The 15,984-nt window shown below is 35.8% G+C and overlaps 1 protein-coding gene across 1 annotated transcript; it reads right to left on the bottom strand.

Moving 5' to 3' along the window:
- Positions 1-6,108: 6,108 nt before the first annotated feature.
- LOC121420740 lies at positions 6,109-11,971 on the bottom strand. The gene is made up of 5 exons (XM_041615390.1): positions 11,842-11,971; positions 11,155-11,391; positions 8,989-9,121; positions 7,543-7,610; positions 6,109-7,186 (listed from the first exon to the last, which is right to left on the bottom strand). Exons 1-5 carry the CDS (start codon positions 11,969-11,971, stop codon positions 6,831-6,833), a joined length of 924 nt encoding a protein of 307 aa, XP_041471324.1. The 3' UTR covers positions 6,109-6,830.
- Positions 11,972-15,984: the final 4,013 nt, after the last annotated feature.

Here is a 15,984-nt window from a genome sequence, read left to right as displayed (position 1 = left end):
GTAACATCAATGAATGGATTAGCCCTTTTCAGTATGGCGAGAGCAGCACATACTTTTTTACTAACGTGTTCTACATGATCATGCCAAAGAAGTTTATCGTCTATTATGACACCTAAACACTTAGTGGAGTGAACCTTATTTATTACTTTACCATCAAACGTGATAGAGATATCTGAATCTGAATTATTATATTTGTTCTTTCTTTGTCTGGATCCCAGAATCATCATATTTGTCTTTTCAACATTGAGAATCAATTTATTTAATTTTAACCATTGGTTTAAAGCATTTACATCTTTTTGTAAAGCCAATTTCATACTATCTATATCACATCCTGATAAAAATAATGTTGTGTCGTCGGCATACATTGTAACTTGACCATTCTTTATTACATTCGGCAAGTCGTTAATAAGTACTAGAAAGAGTAGCGGACCTAATATGGATCCTTGTGGTACTCCGATAGACACACTTTCTTTCTCAGAAATAGATTTGTTATATTGAACACATTGCAATCTCATGTTGAGATAAGAGTTAAACCATCTAAGTGTTTTATCGGAACAGCCAATACACTGGAGCTTATTTAGCAGTACATTCGTGTTGACAGAGTCAAACGCACGTCTAAGATCAATGAAAACAGCACACACTAGCTGACCATTGTCTATTGCTTTAGACCAGTGATTCGTCATTGAAGCTAAAGCGGCTGCGGTTGAGTGACCCGGTCGGAAACCGAATTGTACTTTACTCAAGATTGACTTTTTGGTGAGATAATCGTAGAATTGTTGATGGGCAAGTCTTTCAATTATTTTGCTTATCGTGGGGAGAATTGAAATTGGGCGATAGTTACTTAAATTTGAAGTGTCACCTTTTTTATAAATGGGTAAGACTTTGCGCATTTCCATTCATCAGGGTACTGGTAGGTGCTCTCCAAAAAGGATTGATTGATGAAATTTGTAATGTAAGGTAGAACAGTTTGAATTGAAATCTTTAACGGTTTCGCTCCGATGCCATCCAAACCGCACGCTTTAGCTTCTTTTAACAAATTGAAAACCTTTTTTACCATATCTTCATTTACGGGTGAGAAATTAAACGTATCTTCTGGTGGTATTGAATTACACGCTGTGTTATCATTCTGGTTATTACAGTGTATATCATTACTAGTTGTATTTATATTGATAAAATAATTATTAAAAGCACAAGCAATTTCCATTTCGTCTTCAACCATCTCGCCTTCTATATTAAACTGGTTTGGTAATTTCTGATGACTTTTTGGAATTAGGTTTCTGAGACATTTCCACATATTTTTTGGATTATTTCTGTTCAATTTGATTTCATTCATAATGTACGAACGCTTTTCATTTCTTATCAATGTATTAACTTCGTTTCTTACTTTTTTGAATTCAGTCCAAGTACTCTCCATTTTGGTTTTAATTGCTTTGACATGAAGGAGATCCCTTTTTGTCATAATTCTTCTGATGTCAGATGTTATCCATGGCAGGCTTTCATTACGTACTCTTATTAACTTGATAGGTGCAATTTTATCTATGATGTTTTGGTATAATTCTTTCCAGGCATTCCAACTGCGATTCACATTCGTTGGATCTAAACAATCATCAAAGTTTACATTAAGAAATTCTTCATTAAAATTGCTTGGAGTAACATTTTTGAAAGACCGTATTTGTAATGTTCTCCCAGCTTTTCTGACCTTTATATGCTTGCGTCTTATAGCAAATACCATAAAGTGATCACTTATAGAGGTGATAATTGTACCTTTACATAATATATTATCATGGTTTGTAGTAAATATCTGATCAATTATTGTGCTAGACGTATTTGTAACCCGGGTCGGTGAGTTTATTATCTGTTTGAGATTGTATGGATCCATGACCCTTTTAATTTTATTTCTGAAGCTGTTTCTAGCGTTAATTGAGTAATCATTAATTGAGTAATCATGTTTCTAGCGCTAATTGGAGAATACATTTCTCCAGCGATTTGGAGAAACATGATAATAAGGAAATTGGCCAATAATTTAAGAAAACTTTTCTGGCCAGATTTATAGAGAGGAATATGTTGCGATATTTTACAACTATTAGGAAATATACCTTCTTGAATACATAAATTAAAATATAGCATAATGGTGTATATAAATAGTACATTCGATTTTCAGCGGCAGATGCAATGGTAAGCATCTGTCGCTGAAAATCACTTACAAAAATTCTCATGTAGAGATTTGTTAAGCAAAATTACTAGTCATCTTGTAAATAATAACTAAAACAAACTTTCAAATGTATCCTTTATTGGAATTCAACTCTTATTTACCATTTTTCAAACTAAATAAAAAAAAAACTGGCAAAGTCCTCACACGAAAAATAAACGAAGGTCGTCTTCGTATAGGTAAATGTCTGAATTATATCAGCTTCGAGCAGTATATTGAAATGAAGTACCCTTAAAATTAATTTATCATTGTATCGTGTTTAGAATTAGTTATAAATACATCCCGAGGAATATATTACTCAAATAACAAACAGTGGAATCATCCTTTTATTTTTTAAATCTCTGGATTGGTTTCATAACGAATAGTAGTCCCTGAATTGTATTTTTATGTATTGCGCAAGACCTGTGACTGACCCAAATGAACTTCGTAGAGTTGCGTGATGGAACTTTTTTGAAAGCAAACAAAGTTAGTCATTTATCATGTTTATCGGTAATGATATTAGATAAAATTATGACCTGTGCCTGATATGAATGTTAATCTTGCACTAAATTTAGATTTCTTTGAAGTGAGTGATAAAATCAACCATCTTGTCACGCAAAAATGTGCACTTCGGATAGGTGGGGGCCTCATGGTTTATACAGAGAGTGGTTCAGACTCTCGCCTTCCAAACAGAGGGCCGTGGGTTCGAATCAGCAAAGACGGGTTTTCATTCAGAAAGTAATTTAGCTGCACTTGACCCAGGTGAGGTGAATGGGTACCTGGCAGGATTAATTCCTTTAATGCTCTGAATGCCGTTGACGGTGGAAGTTCGAGCTATAAACTGATAAAGCAGGGGTGATAATAGCCTCAGGTAATTAGTTCCCCCATTTGCATCTAATCCCGACTAGGCTGTGCGGGAAACGTTTTGTGACATGCAAAACTTCAAGATGTCATTTCTTTCTTATTTTACACCCAATTTTTATATATTGTTTTTCATTGTTAGGGCCTGTATTTGCTTGATATTTCTCTTTTTCATTCACATTTTTGCAAGGGTGGTCTTGACCTTTAAGAGTGTAGCTAGGGGGTTCACTGGTGCGGATGCTGTGTAGGCCTCCAATTATCCTTCCGGTTTCATTGTGAAAAAAAAGTGAAAAAGCAATTGTAATGATATTCTTTGTAATGATATAAAACCATAATTATTATCATTATACTCATAAACACAATTATTCTAATAATCATCATTATGATTACATATTATATGATGTAGTCAATCATGAAGGTCATTTTTTCTCACTCGCTTCGCTCCGCTCCCTCTCAACATAAGAAATATGGAGGATTCACTAAAAGTGTAATGCATGTTGTGTACACACACATATCGAGATGGGGGCTATTTATTAGCGCACCCCAATATATATATAATCTCTCTCTCTGTCGAGTCTTTCAAAAGATCTTCAAGTTTCTCTTTTCTGTGTGTGTGGGTGTGTGTGTGAGGGTGTGTGTATATATATATATATATTGTCTGTGAAAGAAATGGATGAAGAGAACAATGGTAGGCGTAGCTTAAATCAAGGTTCCCCTGAGCTATCTACACTCTTAAAACAAATCATTCAAATTGACCAGACCAGTAGTCAGCTGGGAGCAACTGATATGGCAATCACTGATATTCACATTTCTGACATATATTCTAGTCAGAAATAACTCTATTCTAGTAAAATGTGACTAGAAAATAGTCAAATATGACTAGAATAACAGTTGCATCCAGCTGACCCTATTAACTAGTCATTTTTTACTGGTTTGTTTTTAGAGTGTACCCTTTGGAAAAATTGGTGATGCCGAAAAAATGTCTCTGCCGGCGTTCAAAGCTGGGGTCCCGGGTTCGATTCCCGGCAGAGACATTTTTTCGGCATCACAATTTTTCCAAAGGGTAGATAGCTCTGGGGAACCTTGATTTAAGCTACGCCTATCATTGTTCTCTTCATCCATTTCTTTCACACAATATTTAGATAAAAGAGTTGCCAAAGCTGTAGTACATGTATAAATTCACACACACACACACATATGTATATATTGTCAGATAAAACAGTCGACAAGTATCATGAAACACTCAAGGTTTTTAACAACGAAAGCATTAATTAAGGTGAGACAATATCTTTTTTGAAAATATATTTAATGTGATAATGATAAATATAATGGTATTTATTCATGAAGTTACGAATTACTGTTAACAGAGTACAATATAAATAATAACATATTACGATAGCAGGAATTCGGAAAAGTTGCAAAAAGTTAACCCTCTATAGTCATAATCCTACAAGATATAAAGAATAGAAATAATTGCATGTTTTTAATAAACAACATAAATCTAATTTTCATAAAGAAAAAATGCAATATCAATTCATATGTTGATTAATTATAAGTTATTTTGTAGTAAATTTTTACTTCAGGGACAATAGATTCATTCATTGCCTTACTTTCGCACATATTGAATTTTAAGACACAGCAACATTCTTCCCGACAGTGACTTACAAATGGGGAGGGGGAGCTAGTCCCCCCTCAATTTTTGACGACCAAGAAAAAAGAAAACAGAAGCGGAAAGACAGAAGAGTGGCATATGATGTTTTTTTCTGAATATTTTATCAAAATCTATCACAAATTGGATTTTTTAAATAAGAAATATTGCTCTCTCACAACTTTTTATTAATTTTGCCAATACACCATATCTTGCCCCCCGCCCCACAGCATTTTTGGCTTATTACGCCACTGCCTCCCGATAAACCCTAGCTTTAACATATACCACATAATACTGATGTTAAAGTATTTGTAAGAAAAACTCATATAGGAACTGTATATAAACTTTGTTTTTATGTCTACGTTATCAAATGTTCATTTTTTTCTGACTGACTCAGTATGAGAAACGATTTAAACGTACACAGAAAGAGGCAAGGAATATAAGCAAACATAAGATATGATAATAACAATGATGATAATTATAACAATAGGCATTTGTATAGCGCATTATATCTAGAAAAATATATTACGAGGAGCATTGCTATTATAATTATTACCGCGGCTTTAGCTCGAGCTGCCTTTCAGCGCTCGTGCATTCAAGGAACTACTCCTGCCGGATAAACATTCACCTCACCTGGGTCGATTGCGGCACATTCAAATATCTTGCTGAAAGAAAACACGCCATGGCTAAGATTCGAACCCACGACCTTCTGTTTCAAAGGCGAGATCCGTAACCCCTAGACGACGACGCGCCCAGAAAATCAATTTTGTTTCTCTATCAGTATAAGTCCTACACGGTCTATTATCTGCTGAGATACTGTTAGATATTACAATCCACCGCAAACAATAACATCCATACATATCTGAAGACAAATAAATCCATCATAATTTATGTTCACGTGTGTATTGGAGATCATTTCACGATATTAATGAAAGAAGGGGACATGTTGGAGCCAGAACATACTGAAAACATTGATGTAGAAAATACGTTAATAGTATTTGTTGATTTATTATCGTATATATATACATGTACAATGTGAATGAAGCTTACATATTTACAGCAAACAATGAATTAAATAGGAAAGTATATAAAGAAATATTGTCAACATATCATCATCTTGATCTCACATGTAGATCTACATGTAGATCTGGTTCAAATATGAAATCTACGGTGAGAACGATCACTTACGTAACACGTACACTGCAGAAACTCCGGTGTTGATTTAGCACCAGCCTTTTGTTTTGGTCTAACACAATATAGGTGTTTATACAACACCAATTAGTATTGAAACAGTATCGGTTTGATTCCAAACTGGTGTTGTTTCAATACTTCTCTGGTGTGGACATAATAGATTCCGGTCTGGTGTTAAATCAACACCGGAGCTTTTGCAGTGTATAGTTTTACTTGAAAATAGACCAGAAACCTTTTTATAGTCATGTCATGTTTGATATGTTTGTCATGTTTTACACATGGTTGACGAGGACTTTCATACTGTATGTACAAACACTTGGGTATTGATGGGTTCTGATCAAAACAATCTTTAGACTGTTCTAAGTACTAATGGGGCTTTGTTTATTGATTGATTGCTAACTAGCAAGCAAACAGATAACCAAAAGTGTTAAGGTATTCTCCAAGGGACCTGGTAGCGTAATAAATGCCTTTCCAAAGGGCATTATAACACCTAATGGGAATTGAAATGTGATCACTGGTCACGCCAGATGTCGAAACCACCGTTTTACGCCCCCTCTTTAGTTGAACAATCAAAATTAGAATCCAGTATATCATAAACGATTCCGGAGAATTTAGTCATTACTAAATCTGTGGATTATGTTTGCTGGAATCGCGCATAATTTTCTTTGTAGGCCCAAATTCAGATATATACATTAGCCTACACGCCTTCACTGCTATCTCCTTTCTTTCTTTCTTTCTCTCTCTCTTTCTCTCTTTCTTCCTTTCTCTCTCTCTCTCTCTATCTCTTTAACAAAGTAACCACACATGAACTCTAGCTCACACACCAATGCACATAGCGGGAGCTGCCCATTTAATTTTGAACAAATACCATTTTCTACATCCCCCCATTTTAAAAATAGGTTCGTGGTCCCTGCACATTATCATCTTAGGCAGGCCTAGAAATCAAAGTATTGAACATGAACTCTGCTTTTGTTTGTTTGCTTCCATAATTCGTCTGAGCTCAGCCTGTCTGCTAGCCTCCTTTTCTTCTTGCTTCTTCTTGATCTCCTGTCTTCGCCTTTCCTCCTTCTGCTGGTAGTATTTAAAAACGAGTGTTTCGTCGCCGTCTGTCATGCACCTCTCGATGAAGCTCAGGAGACTGAGTTGGTACTCTTCTTCTAGTTTTGCCTTTTCGTCGGTCAGGTTGGCGACCTCGAAGATGTCACTGATACCACACACGCGCAGCACTGTTTTGAGGGTTTCAACGTTGTCTTTCCCTGTCACATCTACGTGGGTAATGACAGCCACTGGATAGCGACCTGACAGAACGAAGATCAGGAGCAAGAATATGTAAGATGTATATGCAGCGAGCTTGTATTGAAGAAGGAATATCAAAGGCCTCCATGGATATTTTAAAACATAATCAGGAGCAAAGGAACCGGGGGGGGGGGGTGTCATTAAACTTTTTTTTCAATAAACTTATGACCATCTAACTTTAAGGGTACTTTGCATGTTCATCTAACTCCTATTTTGTGGTCTGTCCCCCTCCCCTTTCCCCTCCCCCACTTTCAAAACCATTTGGCGGATATACACAACTTGTTATTTTGCCACTTCTCTTTTCACGCACTAATTCTTATTTGAAGAAGTGAAATCATTTTTGCTATAAATTTCATACCTTGATATATGTGTAATAAGTCCACAACATCCATCAACCCAGTATCATTTTCAAAATCATGTTTAGCGCTGTTCCAGAAAGGGAGAAAGTCGTGAAATTGATAAGTTAAATGGGGATTAAATAGACTACAACCTAAATAAAAAGTTTTTTTGAATGGAAAAAAAATCAGACAAGCAGGTGAAAATTTGAATAGTCTCGGAAAGGCAATATCAATCTCTGAATAATACAGTAAATATGTTTATTTAACATTAAACATTATTATTAATGATGATAATAACAACAATAAAAAATAATATCAATATTAATATTAATAGTTAATAACGAGAATGATACCAGTAAACGACTGCATGGTGAATTATGCAGAGACGAATGTGGAATATGACAAAAGAAAACAAACTGTAAAAAACAAAACAAATCACACACTCTGCATTTGATATATGGGCCTACATACAACAACGTCGAAAAGCGCAAAGGCTAGTCATATCCAATTTCATGTAGGATTCACGAGACTTTCCAAGGCGTGGATCTAGAATGAAACTGTCACTACTGTTCTATCTCTCCCGCAGAATCCAGATCCCTAGAGTTACCGAATTAAATGATTTAGTTTGTCATCGGAGTACGTTCCACTGTAATGTTTAGAATCATTTGAAAATTAAGGAGCCACCCCCTTCTTTCTAGTAATATAATACTCTCCAAGTCAAAAGGAGCTAATCTGGTCCCTACAATCATACTCGTCTCAGAGTGAGATGGGGAACCAGGCCTGATGTAATGAGATTTCAATCTTTCAAGATTGAATTTTTACCCTTTCTCGAGTGAAAGTGTAAAAAAAGATGCTTTGCTTGCTTACTTCAAAATTCACTCTTGAAAGACTGAAATCTCATTCTATCGAGACTGCACTCCCCCACTCACTGTGAGAAGAGTGCATTTTAAACAGTAATAATTATAACCACAATCACCTTAAGGTTCAATTCAATTCAATTCAATTTTATTTATTTCACTTCCATCAAACAAAAACAAATTGTATACCATATATATAAAAAATAAGTATTTGTATCCATTGCAAAGAAACAAAAATAATAATACATATGTTGTGAAAAAAAAACTTACACGATTTGGGCAACACATTGGAGGTTTTAAATAAGTATACTATTTTTCAATAGAAATTAAATTAAGATGGAAATGGAGGGACCCACTAAAAAGCAATGCTTGTACAATGTGGGCCCCTCAAAAATAGATAACAAAACCATTAACAGAGTACAAATACAGACATATGTAATCAAATGAGAAAAAAAATAAATGAGAGAGAAATAATACTCACAAAATATAAAATACGAAGATATCAAAAAATATAGTTTGTATAGGACAAAACAAACCGTCCTAAAATATATCCAAAAATAACGTCCTCTGATTCAAAACAACTTCTATATTATATTGTGAACTGGTTACCTGAATACAAAGACAGCACAGCCAATTGGGTGTCCTTTGTTTTCCTGGTCCAAGTCCAGTTCTGAGGTATCTGGCTCGTTCTCGCCTCCTTCCTCTTGCCATTCGACTTTGGATGCGTAGCCTCGCTCTCCAGCTAGAAGAAAAAGTATGTCCCAATCATTCATAATTGGCATTTTTTGCGATGAAGGTGTCAAACGCTTTTAAAGCGTTTGACACCTTCAACCATGAAATTTTACTATCCAAACTCAACCATTATGGAATACGAAGTCAATGTCTCTCATATTTAAAGACTATATACTTAAATAATCGAAGGCAATATGTCGATTTTAACAGTTGCGACTCTGATTCTCTTTCAGTTCGATGTGGTGTCCCTCAAGGTTCCATTTTAGGCCCACTTTTATTTTACTCTACATTTACGACATTATTAGAACCTCCTCTATTTCATCCTTCGTTTTATTTGCCGAGGACAACAATATATTTTATTCTCATATCGTATCAGACTGGTTCAAAACCAATAAACTCTGTCTTCATAAAAAAAACACATTTTATGACAACGCTAAGTCATGTTCAACAATTTACTAATTTAAATACACTATTAAAAGAAAAAAACGAATCATATGCATCCCGCTCTTCAAGTTAATTATTCAACTGCTCTTTACTTCACCCGCACCTGCACTTGCATTGCACCCACTTGATCAATGAAGAAAGAAATATATGTACCATCTTACGAGACCGCCATCATTTTCAAGCTTAATCGCTCACGATGACGGTCTCCTGCATTCATTTAAACTGTTATTTTCTTTTCATTGAATATTGCTTCTTGTTAATATTTATTTTTCATTGCTTTACTATGACTATTGCTTGATTGTTTTGTAAAACTTAATTGAATCACGTAGATGTTATGTTGCATATTTATCCTGAGTGCAGAAATAAAATAAAATAAAAGACATGGCACTCATAAAGCACAAACCGTTTGTGAAATACACGATATACCAACAAAAAGGCGCCATATATGGCCGCACAGCGCGGAGATCTCCAACTATTTGTTTTTGATTAGCAGATCCTGGAATGTCTTAAGAATCCAACAATCTCCCTTAAATTCAGACAGACCGCTTTTCCCATAGGATACTCATATGTAACTAATGCGGCGATAATGAGGACGGCAATATATTCTGCTACCCATACCAGACAATAAAACTTTTATCCATCTATTGCTCGTGCTGCTTGTTAAAGCAGAACATACTTTAATCTTTAAATTTCCCCATAAACTACATGTATATTTTTCAAATTATTCAAAGTACATAATTCAAATATGAAAAGTAAACGCACCTGCCACAGCGCGCTGCCTTTACACCTTCTACATTCAAACTCACAAGCGAATTAGAACCTACTCACAAATAAGCCTCTGCAAGTCCGCATCATCCTATAAAATCTCACACACGCACATGCATAACATCCATCATGCAACGCTCGCACACACTCTCACTCGCATCCATACCCACACTTACATATCATTCACACACATGCGCACCCGCGCACACACCCGTAATTTTTAATTTTGTGAGAAAAAATACAATGTTAAAGTGCTGGCCAACATACTGTCCTCACAACAATTGGTTAAAAATATCAAACTCTGGTTAGTTTCTGGGATAGTTAACAACCATTACTGTGTAGTTTTCAGTCTGAGCACACATACTTGATTCAAAACTACCAAGAATTGGATAAAGTTTTATTCAATTGTTGTATGGACAGTAATGCCCAACATTTTTAAGAGTGTATCATATCAAAATAATAATAATAATAATAATAATAATGGGTATTTATATTGCGCACATATCCACCTTGTTAAGGTGCTCAAGGCGCTCCTATCATGCCTATATTACCCGGCTAAGCTAGGCGTTCATAGCGCACATAGCTTTTTAAGGAATTACTTCCTACCGGTACCCATTTACCTCACCTGGGTTGAGTGCAGCACACTGTGGATCAGTTTCTTGCTGAAGGTAATTACGCCATGGCTGGGATTCGAACCCACGACCCTCTGTTTTAAAGTCCGAAGACTAATCCTCTGGGCCACAACGCTCCTCATGCTATATATGCTATATATACTAGTAATATCATTGGCTTACATTCATAATAGGGCCTATCCAACCCCAAGCACATCCTTACCTAACTGTGCAAGAAGTTCAGCAGTTGCTCTATCGGTGTTTGGGTCATCGAGACCTCGATTATCAATCACAAAAATCCTCTTGGTAATATCAGCAAATCTTCTGTACATGGTGTGCCCACCAGCCTTCTCCTGTGTCGCTACCTGCAGCCATTTAGCTCTTCGCAATTTTCCATGAGCGGCAAACTTCAAGGAATTTATCAGTGATGTTTTCCCGCATCCTGTTCGACCAAAAAGGCCTATGATTAGAAGAAAAGTATAATCAATGTAGAGCATTTTATTTGTGGATGAAAACGCACAGTATGCCAACATGATTTGACCGTAATCACATCATATTGCATAATGTGGTGAAAAAAAAAGTGTAGACCTTTGTCCAAAACTTGATGTGGCAATATCGTGCCTTATGTATTACACAGTCGGATCAACGATGATAATTAAGGATAATAATGTATTTTATCGTAATTTTCTCACGGTAGCAGACATGTTGTATGAATTACGGTCAATGTTGCATCTACGAGCTGTAAAATATCGGCACTATCTATCGGAATATATTATTTTGACAATTAGCCGAATAGATAAATTACAAATATATCATGGCTTTCGTAGTTTAATTTCCTCATGTTTACGTCGTACCCCTGGTGGTTAAGATTATAATCAAAGGAACAGTATAGAACTTAAATAGCGTTTACCTATGTAAAGATTCTCCGGGAATTCAACTCGTTCAGGATGCACCGATGCTTTGCCCGGTTCATACTCCAACACCTCTCGTCTCAGTTCCTGAATTTCTTCTTTTAGCTCCTCTCTGCTAGATGCCGCCATGTCGGATAAAAAGGTTAAAATGCAAAGTTTTCTATCATGTCAGGTCATGAAAAATCGATCTTGAAATTCTTGTGATTATCATTTTATCTATGCATGGGATAATTGTAATATTCATAAAGTGGGAGTGTTATCCCACAGACGATGATTTTTTTTGTTACCATGTTTAGCTATTGAAAAGCGTTGGGCGGAGCTACATTTGCATGGACCAACCCCCTTTGGTCACATGGCTCGAATGAATTACTTAGGGATATCTATGTCACATTACGTCACCTGACACGCACCCATGTTCCAAGAATTATTTGACGATAATTATATATGTATTGGACATGTAGGATTAAGTCATCTAAAGCGTTCTTACTGGGATAGCTGACGTAGGAGTGACGACTGACGAATGTAAATGAAAAGAAATACTTAAAAATTAATGACTCATTTTTTCTTTGCTTATCATTATTATTTGGTCATTTTTACTTATCTTTCCAAAGATTATGTCTCATCTTTCTAATTGATTTGCTTTTCCTTATTCAATTGAAGTTGTTTGCTAGCTTCATTCGCTTTAACTGTCTGATAGTATACCAATTCCATAGACTATTAAGGATTTGCTTTAAAACATTTTAAAAGAACGTCGTGAATTACAATGAAAAAGCTCAAAATTCGCTGTTTTGGGGGTGCGCCCGCGGCTACCTTGAGTTCACCTTAACTCTGTTAAACGTGATTTATGATGTCCGTCGATGGCAACAGTGATTTTCCCAAGAAAGTTTTGTTGCATATTTATCTTTGGGTTTCTTTTCTGTCTTTCAAAAGTAAATTTATGCTTACCGTTATTTATCTATATTCTCCAAAAGTCTTATAATTGACCCTTTGAGATTTAAATATGTTAAATCAGTGATTATCATACCAATATTTAATTAAAAAAGAATAAAGATGAATGATGAATAGTTATTCTCAAGAGCAACGATTGTTATTAGTTAGCATCATAAATTTTATCTACACTGGTCTTTTAACAATTAGTTCAACATTTGTTTACATTTCTGCCCAAGCCACCTTCTAATCGTAATATTTTCAAGGGTGCACTATTATTATGGAGTATAATTTATTTCGGTGTAGTTTATATCAGTCATCTCCCCCTCCCTTCTCACCCTCCTGCCTCTCTTGACGCTTTCATGCACTTAAAACTATCACGCACACACACCCTCACACACATATGCACACTATCTAGCCCTCCCATATTCTCACACACACTACGTTTTAAGTTCTATCGCGTTTCGGAATACATTCCCTGGTGTATAGTGCTGGGGATTACCAATTCTTACAATTTGCCCTTTTTATGAATATTTCAAAAATAACTATTTTGATCGCTTAAAAGGGATGTCTAGTAAGAAGTGCTTATAGCTTTCAGATTGATATTCTATTTTTTTCTTCATATAGGTGACCTATTATTATTTTCATTTGTTCATTTCTAAATGGCAAAAGTCCTACGTATCGACTATGGTTTGTAACTCTAATTGTGTTTTTGTTATTACCAAAAGATAAGGATGTTTTTTAATTATTTTCACGTTTCATTCATGAATTCGCATTATTCTTTAGTTCAATTACTTGGTATTTCCCAAATTTATTTCGCAATCCGATAAAAAAAAGTCTCATAGCTTCCTCCATTTACATTCCACTGTGCAAGAGTTTATTAACATATCCTCTTCGTTTCGAGTTGCCATTCGAGAGTTCTTAATTCTTAATGAACTTGCTCAACGGAATGTCGTAAAACAAAATGTTAGACAATTGTTATACGCCACTGTCAGAAAAATCACAGACAAGATAGTTCATGAAACACTTCGTTTATTCAAACTATACACATGTACATGTATATCCTAGTCATTTCCCCAGTCTCGTTTGTGCTACATATCATAACCTTTCGATTACAATTCTGACATTAATGGAGTCGCCTAGTTGCTGTAGATTTGAGTCTGATGACGTCTGTCTTTGATATTAAACATTAACTTTAACGAACGAGATAACTTTATAAGTCAGTGGTTTCGTTTCATTAAGAGCTAAGATAACTTTGCTGTATATTACTTAGAACTTTGCGAATGGCTACTGAACCTCGTTACCATGGCAGTTGCCTTAAAGGCAATGCTATCACAGGGCCCTGGGAACAACTTTGTGACTCTGGTTTGCTGTGCTGATGTAAATTTGACTAGCAAAAAATGGGAGGTTTTAGTACATTTTGGTTACATTTCTCCAGTTTGTCACACCTTCCAGAATTCCTGGTGGTGCTGACTATGTAAAATACTCCACACGGCACCACCCCCCCCCCCCCGCTTCCCAGGGCCATGAGAAACTACTCAATATAGCCTTTCGTGAAAGCCCCCCCCCCGGGTTGTCTGGAAAGTTCGCAGCCAGCGCACCCCGTTTCACTCCCGCTCAGCGACCGCAGACTGTTGTCACAAGCCGGTCAAGTAGTTGTTTTTCCATTAGAAAAAGATGCTCTTTCTTATCATGTCAAGCATAACCCTTGAACATTTCTGTGTTTGTATTCTGGATATCATAGCTATTCTATTGTTTGTATATATAGATAATACTGAAATGATACTAAAATGATTATAAATATCTTTCAAAATTCCAAAAATTGTTTAACATATATGGGTTCCCTCTATTAGGCCTACCAGTAATCAATTGTGCCTTATCATTTGCTTTATTACATTGACAACATTGTTTATTTGGAGTGACTTCAAATTTCTTTAGTCATTTTTTTTCCTTCTAAAAAAAATCAATTAATATTTCTTGATACATTATGAAAGATTTCTGCCTAAATGAGACAGAAAATCGTGTACAACTCTTGAACGCACACACAGGTCACGGAGTGACCCTGAGTGCAAACAGCTGACTGTGTTACAACCTAGGGGTGATACATTTTCACAATAGGGGTGATCAAACTCACTGGAGGGACTTCAATTCACTTATAACAAAGAAATGTGTACTACAGTACTCCTGTTGAATGCTCTGATGAAAATTATGTGAGTTTCACATTCATTTGAACGGGAGGACAAGATTATTGTATACATCGAGTGCATTATGCATAAATCATACTACCATTGCGACCCCTGCCCGGCCGATGGTTCAGGCATGACGATCCTGAGTGACGTCACCGATAGAGACCTCAAATGCCAGGAGAGCCTATTCGACAACTAACTTCATCTAGTAAAAAACACGTATTGAAGATATCCAATGGGAAAATGGCTTTCATTTTCATGAAATATACACTCCATTCTTCAATAAATCTTTCACCCCGTCGTTAACTGCCCATTCATTCTCGAGCAATGGGGGAATGAATACAGAGTGTCTCAAAGTTTGTGTGAAAAAAGGTGCATTTTCCATAGAACTTCTGCCAAAAAGCAATGTGTAAGGGAAAGATTAGCCCCAAAACACGAATAGATGAGTTAATCAAATGGGATGAATCATGAAAATCAGTGAAATATAGTTTCTCCTGTACTCATTACTGAATACCCCGACTTGATACGATTAATTTTCCCCCCTCTCCATCAACTTTTAAGAAAAAGGGTGCATATTTTCATAAAAATATCATGTGTTATATCGACGGACGCCCGTGCGTACGAGCAGGAGGAAGCCAAATGTCTCGTATTTTTCATAATGTCTCGCGCGACCGCAAGATGCGGACGGGTTATCTTTAATTGCTCCTGAAACATGCATGTGAATATTCAATTATCACAAACTTTTTTTGCTGGGTATGGGTAAATGGATGTTTTTTTTTTAGTAACGTTAAAAACCCTGACAGAACCACAAAATGAAGTTGAGAGTAAAAATTTGTCACCAGAGTAATTTCCTTGAGAAAAAGTCCAATTAACGGGATTTTCAAATACGCTTTATTTTGCTTTTCACCGGCCTCCAGCCAGTATTCATGTTACTTTTCATTTTGTGCCAGTAGTGTTGTGATTCTATAGCTTTGTACACACAAAAAGTGGATGAACTTCTTCTTTGCTTTCCGGATTTACATATTATTT

Source organism: Lytechinus variegatus, chromosome 8 (genome assembly GCF_018143015.1).
Source record: "Lytechinus variegatus isolate NC3 chromosome 8, Lvar_3.0, whole genome shotgun sequence".
In the NCBI taxonomy this organism is placed as follows: domain Eukaryota; kingdom Metazoa; phylum Echinodermata; class Echinoidea; order Temnopleuroida; family Toxopneustidae; genus Lytechinus; species Lytechinus variegatus.
The sequence above is the reverse complement of the archived record's forward strand: the minus strand, read 5'-3'. Positions and strand labels throughout refer to the sequence as shown.